Source organism: Penicillium atrosanguineum (genome assembly GCF_028827265.1).
Source record: "Penicillium atrosanguineum strain IBT 20685 chromosome Unknown utg000004l_segment0_segment0, whole genome shotgun sequence".
NCBI classification, from domain to species: domain Eukaryota; kingdom Fungi; phylum Ascomycota; class Eurotiomycetes; order Eurotiales; family Aspergillaceae; genus Penicillium; species Penicillium atrosanguineum.
In genome coordinates this window covers 1,292,998-1,301,173 of record NW_026623136.1, presented here as the reverse complement: position 1 = coordinate 1,301,173, position 8,176 = coordinate 1,292,998, and the positions used below count along the sequence as shown (strand labels likewise).

Here is an 8,176-nt window from a genome sequence, read left to right as displayed (position 1 = left end):
TAAGCTTTGAAATCTGACATCGGCCCTGAAATTACAATTGGGCCTGTAGAATCGAGAGTCTAGACGCTTGGCCCAAATCAGGATCACAGATTCTGCCAGGTACTGCTGACGGTGGCTTGGATTGATGAAACTCGCCCCCACATCAGCGCAGTACCAAGGCGGGACCTAAGATCTGGCCGGGAATAAGCTTTAAGAATAGTAAAGCGCATAGAACCTCACCATATAAGATACGTTAGGTTTCACTGGCCCGTCTGGATGTCATAGACCCGTCCCTGGAATTGGCCCCGAACAAAGAAACATTTATAAGAAGGACTTTTCTTTTATCTCCCCAGGCATTGTTTTTTACTGTTAATCGAAATTTTGGCATCATCAAAATGCTTTCTAAGGGGAATGCCTTGCTCCTTCTTTCCCTCATGCAGGGAGTCCGTGCGGATTGGACTACAACCATCACTACTGTCCTCACCGTGTCCCATGGATTTGCCCCATTCGTTGACTTTACCACGACACCTCCCCCGAGCGTGTCGACACCTTTGTTAACACCGGCCTCCTCGACACCTTTAAGCAGCTTTGACAGCAAGCACAATTATCGAGAGCGGCTCACAACAGTTGTCACAGTCAACGATGGCATGATTCCTGTGATCCAGTATAGCCCTATTCATTCGTCCCAAAGCTCTACTCCGTTTTTCACAAAAAGCTCAAGTTTATCGAAGTTTTCTTCTGCAAGCCCTAGTATTTCTGCTACTGGCATATCGAGCCTTTCTACACCCGCCCATTCAACTCATACATCGAGTACAAAGGCCAGCTCCACGCGACTGGTCCCGATCACAAGTCGCTCAGCAGTCAGCAGCTCTAGCATCTCAGCCCCGACCAATTCCAACTTTGACCCATCTTCAAGTACAGTTGGACCTTCCAGCTCACGCTTGCCAATGTTATCCACTACCCCCTTGGTGGGCTCATCGAGCTCGGTTCCTAGCGCAAGCAGTGTCTCTTCTGCTACTGCTTCATCATTATTATCTTCTGGAAAAAGTAAATCTGCTTCTGCGACAACATCAGTTCTCAGCTCATCTCCCGCAAGAGGCACGAGCTCTTCTCAGCTGCCTTCATATACATACTCGTCGGCTGATCTTTCAAATGCTCCGTATCTCAACTCAGTTACCCCGAGTGGTAGCGCTTCGGCTACAGAGTCTGCTATCATTGAGTTTGGTGCCACAGCTTCACCATTTTCACAGCCTTGGGGCACTTTGACTGTTCTTCCCTCAGGTACTGTTACCGGAACAGCCGCAAACTCGGACGCTACAGACATTGCATTTTTTTTGAAAGGCTTTTACAACAACATCGGCCAGCTCAAGACGGATCCTGGAACATATAAGAGCAATCTTGAGGATGTGGAGAAAGAGTCTGAGGATTACTTGTCTAAGGTTAACTACGCCTCGAGCAGGTCTCCTTGCTCCGGCTCTCTTAGAAAGAGGTCCCTCTTCGGTGCAATTGGAAGCCTCGCCTCTAGTGCAGCCAATATAGCTGCAGGTGCGGTGAATGAAGCTACAAGCATTGTGCAGGATGCCCTTAGCTGCATTGAGCCAATTGCCGACAGCATGATTAAAACGATTCCGGATGATGTATCCGATGTCACAGATGACGTCGAGGGTACAATCAAGAAAGGTGCTGAGTATCTGAATGAAATCAGCGATATTGTAACCGATCTGGAGAATAAGATAAAGGATGACAACGATGAAAATTCGTCTTCAGAATCTAAATCCTCGACTTCTTCTTCCACCTCGTCTTGCACCTCAAGCACAACATTCTCGGACTGCACTACAACGACTATCCTTGTTCCAACATTCTCTACCGGGAATGATGGTTCTGCCTCTCCTTCAACTAGCACAACTACCACAGTTACTTGCAGTACTGCTACTGCCTGCAATGCTTCCCCGACCTCCATGATGACCACTACTACCGAGGCTGGATCCTGCAAGGTCAGAAGGACCACCAAGCTTGCATCTACGTACTCGACTTTTGCTTCGTCAATTCCTTATATTCCAGAGACTTCTTCCACTGGCTCAGGTGGCTCTACTACATCAACGACGCCTCCCACATCACCACCCTCGTCTTCTGGAATATCAACGATTAGATCCATGACCTCGTCATCAGGGCCAGGGACAGGGTCTTCTTCCAGTGTATCTTCTTCTTCGGGGGCCTCATCTTCGCTGGCAGTGACCTCTTCAGGAGCAGTCTCATTTTCAGGAGCATTCACGTCTCCCGGAACTAGCTCATCTTCGAAGGTGCTGTCATCATTGGCAACGACATCGTCTCCCAAACCGTCAACTACTTCCGCAACGCCAATAATATCGCCAACTGCTAGCTCTTACATTTGTTACAACCAAGGAGGACCCAGTGTTAGCACGCCTTACTGTGAATGTTCAACAATCACCGAGAGCCAAACCTACTGGGCTACAGCCTCGCTCATCTCAGGGCAGTGCTGGCAATACACCAGCTTCCCATCCACGATCACGCTAACGCCGAGCTTTACTCCGACTACCCCTACAGCAACCCCAGTCCCCTATATTACCACTGAAACAGATGGCGAAATTCTCTCGTATCCGTCGCAAATCATCACCGATTCGGCCACAGAGGGCGTTGGCACTCCCGTGACATTGCAAACCCCGTCGCCAACCCAAACCAGTGGCAACGACAAAGGCTCAGGCGAATGCCACAGTATCGACGACGCCTGTACGAGAGCTTATGAACAGTACGTTGATGACACAATCTACTCGGCGTACACATCCTACACGGCCAATATTGAAAGTGGCATTATCGTGGATGCAACTTTTGGCAAGGCGGGATGCGCCGCCATGTTTACATGCGATAACGATGACTATGGTTTCGGTATGACGGGACGGCAGATTAAGGCTGCGTAAGTCAATAACCCTCAAAGATTCCGGGGATCCGATCTGACGAGTTTACTAGTGTTGAGTATATGTTCGAAAATGACAGTGCCGAAAAATGCGGATCCACGTACCTTTCAAACTCCTGTCATATTACGCTCAATTACTGCACCAGCTGCAAAGCCACACAGTGATTGCTTGTTGATATGCAACATGACTATTTAGTTTCGATAGATTTTTCCCTTTGTCACGTCACCCTATAGAAAGTTTTTTCGCACTTTTTCTCGGGCCTTTTGACGATCTTGGCGCTCGAGTCACCAATGAACAAGCAATGAAGTTTCAAGCACATTTCGGGAAAATCTTCCTATTAATCAGCGTACGGCCCCCACAATTCAGCTGGGATGACGCGCCTCCATGGCTCCTTCGAGAACTAGATGATCTAAGTGGGCCTGCACATGTAATTACTCAGATCATTGTTTATTGATATCTTTGTAGCCATTTCTCAGAGCTCCTTTAGGCCTCCGTTTGGTTATCTTCCAATCTATTACATGAAATGACTTCTAATATCTTCGAGAGATCAAGTTACGGTCGGCTATCTAGAAATATCTAGATTATCTTCTGGGTCGGGCTGTGTAAGAAAACTTTCAGGGGCGTGGTGCCAGAGTTCATGAATGTGATTGGCAAAAGTTAGCGGTACTAAGCATCGGATAAGTCCGAGCTGAAGCAAACGACTGGAGGGCCTCGAATGTGGGTCCCTTAATGGAATCAGACTTTCTTTGAAAACGCTTCATGTTGGCTAAGATCTCGAAAGAGGATGACGATGTGCTTCGTTTGCTGAGTGAATTCTTCCTTGTTGTTATTTAACGGCCTTGGAACTGGTAACCTGGTCGGCTAAATTTTCCCAGCAGAGCCTCCAGAATCGCTAGCCCATTGGCCTAGTCCAAAACGGGCTACCACTCTAAAGAAGCTTGCCTAGATTGGTCCTTAACTAGAATTAGCAATCGTCTAGCGCAGGAACGGAGTTTAGAGCCGATGGACCATTTATATCTAGCAAAGACCAAGACCAAGTGGGAGCACCTGTGATTCCTCGCAGGAACTTGCTTTTATTCCTCCCCTTTTTACTTGTTTGGTTCGTTATTCTTCAATCACATTCGTTAAATCACCTTCTGTGGTGGAGGTCGTATAGTCAATGAGACCTTCTCTGTTGCTACTGCCCCTCGCTGTGCTTCTAGCACAAGGCATTCATGCCCAGGCGAAGGACATCGATGTCTGCACTCAAGTCACTCAGCAATACATCACTAATGGCGACTTTGCTGTCGATTCCGATTGGACCGCGTCAGAGGACTACACCATCGTCACGAAGTCCGGATCGGACAGCGGGTACATGTTAGTCTAACAAACTTCCCGCATCTCTCGTTATAGTCTAACTAGAGGGGGAAAAGAGAGATCCCGTTTACAGCCGATTCCTCTGACTCGAGCACCGTCTCGTTCCAGCAAGCCGTGTCCAATATCAATGTTGGACCCTACTACCAGATGGACTTTTACTGGGACGTGATCGTTCCAGATGACGATTTCCGTTGTGACTTGAGCATCTATGCAATCCACGATGATGGTTCGAGTTATATAACCAATGCCTATAGAATTGAGTCAGCAGGAGAATCCGGATGGACAAATGTGCTCGGACAATGGCAATCCACTGCAACCGAAATCATTGTGGAATTCCAAGCTGTCTGCACCGGCGGCTCTGGAATTGTCCGGGTCAAAGAGATCTCTTTTAAGGGTCCTGAGATTATCTGTACCTCTCAGTGTGCTGCGTCCACTCTCAGAACCACTGGTGAACTGATACAGGATGGTGATTTCTCAAAAGATGACTTTGACGACTATTGGAGCACTGAAGGGTATGCGTATGCGATCGACGATGATGCCCCGGGTGGCGGTCAATGCATGTAAGGAACGGCAGAACTGGACTCGAAGATCAAGCTAATTAGTGCAATAGGTTTATCCCTAGTGATTATGCATACTACGAGTTGAATCAGACCATTGCGGATGCCCAGGCGGGTCAAACGTACCATGCTAGCGCGATGTGGAGGTTGAAGTCACCCGTGGCCAACGGAGTGGACATCCCGACTTGCTTCTTTGACTTCAAAATCGTCGATCTCGACAATGACATTCTCCTGGATCTTGCCCATATGACATATAGCCTGACAACTACGGACAGTGGGTGGATGTCTATCAATGGCACCTGGAATGCGACTGTCTCGTCGGTAATAGTCAACATATATGTTACTTGCACTGTCGACGATTATGATTACCTTCCAGATATGGAGATCGCAGATATCCACTTTAATCTCCAGACGGTGACTTGTGCAACTCCTTCGCCCTCTGCTGTGGCCAGCTCCACGCCGTTAAGGTCTTCGGTCACCTCAACTCCCTTGGTTCGCTCAACTCCAGTCTCTAGCTCTGTTTCTGCCTCTTCTACTCCGGTCTCGACACCGTATAGCACCCCGTTCACGGCCCCCACCACAATTACGATTTCTATTCCCCAGTCAACTCCTGTCGCTTCAATCGCTGTCTCTTCCATTGCCGTCTCTTCAACCTTGAACACTCGCTCCTCGACCTCGTTGCAGTCTGTCAGCAGCTCACCCAGTTCATCATTTACAAGACCTGCAGTGTCGAGCTCTCATTCCAGTGTTACCAGCACAGTTCCAGTCTCCACGACATCAGGCTCCTTGCCAGCAGGCTCTTCGGCACGAATTCCCTCAGCATCAGGGTCCTCTCCGTCTGGTGTGCCTCCGGTCTCTCCAGCAGTTTCAACTTCCACATCGATCAAAGCCTCTGTATCTTCTGCGAGCTCCTATACCGATTCCTCAAGGACTTTTCCTCATCTCTCCATTTCGTCGACATCACCATCGATTTCAATCTCTGGGCCGGAACAGGCCTCAACCACAGCACCGTCTAGCCCAATTTACAATGTGACGAACAGCTCGCCAGGGCCTCTGATACCGGCCTCGCCAACGTCCACAACGACAAACGATCCCACGAGCTCTCAAGCCAGATCTCAATTGACCACGTCCACAGTCTTTACAACTCAAACAAGCACGATTACCGCGTGCCCATCAACCGTGACCGACTGCCCAGCCACAGCCAAAACCACTTATGTGACAACTGAGACGATCGTGGTCTCAACTACAGTCTGCCCTGTCGCCGAAGCTGAAGGATCGTATCCAACTACAGCCCCCGATTCCGACGATGGCTCATATACCTCCACAATCCTGACAACCCGGACGATTACTATAACCTCGTGCGCTGCCACGGTAACGAACTGCCCAGAGCGCTCTCAGACGACGTATATCAGCATCCAAACCGTGGTCGCTGGCACTACTGTCATTTCTGCCGGACCCATCCCGACGATTTCGAGCTCTACCCCTACTGAAACTGGTGTGGAAACCACAAAATCCACTGCAGTACCTGGTGAGCCTGAGAATGCTAGCTTTGCAGGCTCCGAGAAGGCCAGCACAGTGATTGCTACCGATTCGATCGCGTCAGACAAGACAGGTGTCTCAGAATCATCCAACGCCTCCGCAGGTAGCGGTAGACCTGATAGCGCTCCTACTGAAACTAGCTATGAAGAAGTCAAAGTGACGGCCGCTACGAATGCTATCTCGGCAAACAAAACTGGTGTCCCAAAGCCAAATACTGTCTCCGCAGGCAGCAATGTCTCCGAAAGCACTGCTACCGAATCTACCATCGGTGACGAGAATGAAGGCGTGAGCCATCAAGATAACTCTCAGGCTGTCTCTGGTGCAGTGGTAACTGGCATGGTCTCAAATGGCAAGGGTGGGGTTTTGAGCGCTTCCTCTAGATCTTCCGGTGTGTCCTCGGGAGCTTCGCATACTCCTAGCACCGCCAAAGCAGCGGTAGCCTCTTTCACACTAGTTACAGCTGCCAGCTCTTCTGCTTATCATTCTTCCACGGCTGCATCTGTGGCTCCTGTTTTCAATGGCACAGCATCCCTCCGAGCCGCTCAACCAGGCTTGCTGGGCTTCGTTGCGTGGGGTCTTGTCGCTATCCTTGTATAGCTAACCTTTCGATAACTTGACACTTCAAGTAGATTTCCTGTATATCTAATGATAATATTCTGTACACTACATCCTTCCATCACTTTTCGAGTTTGCGCTGTGGTGAATCGTCGCTGAATGGGACTCCTTCCAATTATATTTACATGGGATCTACCGAAGCTCGCCCGCACTCGGGGCAAGACTTTATCTCGTATGTACAAGCTTGGTCGAACAAATTTTCTTATCAAAAGTTTACAGGAGAGTGCAAATTACCTTAATAATCTTGGTCAGTGTACTTTCTTATGATGGAGAAGCTACAATCCAGCTTAACTTCCATTTCTTCCAATTTCCATTTTATTGCAAGTTTGGCTTACTTTTCGAAGATGTATGATGCCTTCATCCCTACAAACCCATTTCGCATGTAGGGAGCGGCCTCTACTCTATTATAGTCTGCCATATTAGCCTTACAAAAGCAGTTTTTACACAGCAGAATCCCTTAATCGTCTGTATTGGTGTGAAATTCACGGGAACCGGTGTCGCGACGCCACACCCTGTTCTAGTAACTAGCTTCTTTCTACACCTGGATCCCGGCGATAAAGACAGACTGCTCCTGCCTACAAGCGAACGATTATGTTCGTGTTGGCGTATCTTCAGCTTGATGGGAACAGTAAAGATTGTTTGTCACGAAGTATTTCGGGAACTCCAAGATAATCCTCATTCTGGTTAACAGCTCTAAGGCGAGAAGTGTGCCGCAGACAAAATATCCTATGCATTCAGGCTCTGGAATATAAAGGGGCTTATGAAGGACTAGTTAGTAGTGCTTGCTTGTGGCTGCAGCCTCACGCTGGCCTACAGTACGTTTTTGAAATACAGACACTTCCCGTTTGGGAACAAGCAGATGTAGCGCACATTCTCACCTATAAATGGACCCACTTCTCATATTTTGTTCATTCCTGTCGTGAAACCTTGCAGGCCCTGCCATAGCGGGGCGGTGCGAGTCGCCTCGAAGTGGAGGTCAAAGCGTTTCCGTGCCACCGTGAGCTAACCACATCCTGCGGTTCGCTCAGCTTTGTGAAACCACGGCCGCCTGGTGCATCAGCATGCATGAGTTTCCCGATCAAGTGTAGCTGTTAGTACACCGCTGAAATGCCATTTCGTCAGGATCGATCGCTAACCGAGCACATATCTCCCGTGGACGCAGATCTGACCGAAAAATACTTAGATTGTCGATAGAAT

At 48.8% G+C, this 8,176-nt stretch overlaps 2 protein-coding genes across 2 annotated transcripts; both read left to right on the top strand.

Annotated features, from left to right (window-relative positions):
* Positions 1 to 374: 374 nt before the first annotated feature.
* Positions 375 to 2,915, top strand: N7443_005796 (uncharacterized protein; the record flags this gene model as incomplete). The annotated part of the gene is made up of 1 exon (XM_056885852.1): positions 375 to 2,915. The coding sequence occupies one exon, from the start codon at positions 375 to 377 to the stop codon at positions 2,913 to 2,915; it is 2,541 nt and encodes an 846-aa protein (XP_056741300.1).
* A 1,156-nt stretch (positions 2,916 to 4,071) lies between these two features.
* On the top strand, positions 4,072 to 6,961 carry N7443_005795 (uncharacterized protein; the record flags this gene model as incomplete). The annotated part of the gene is made up of 3 exons (XM_056885851.1): positions 4,072 to 4,268; positions 4,316 to 4,828; positions 4,879 to 6,961. 3 exons carry the CDS (start codon positions 4,072 to 4,074, stop codon positions 6,959 to 6,961), a joined length of 2,793 nt encoding a protein of 930 aa, XP_056741299.1.
* Positions 6,962 to 8,176: the final 1,215 nt, after the last annotated feature.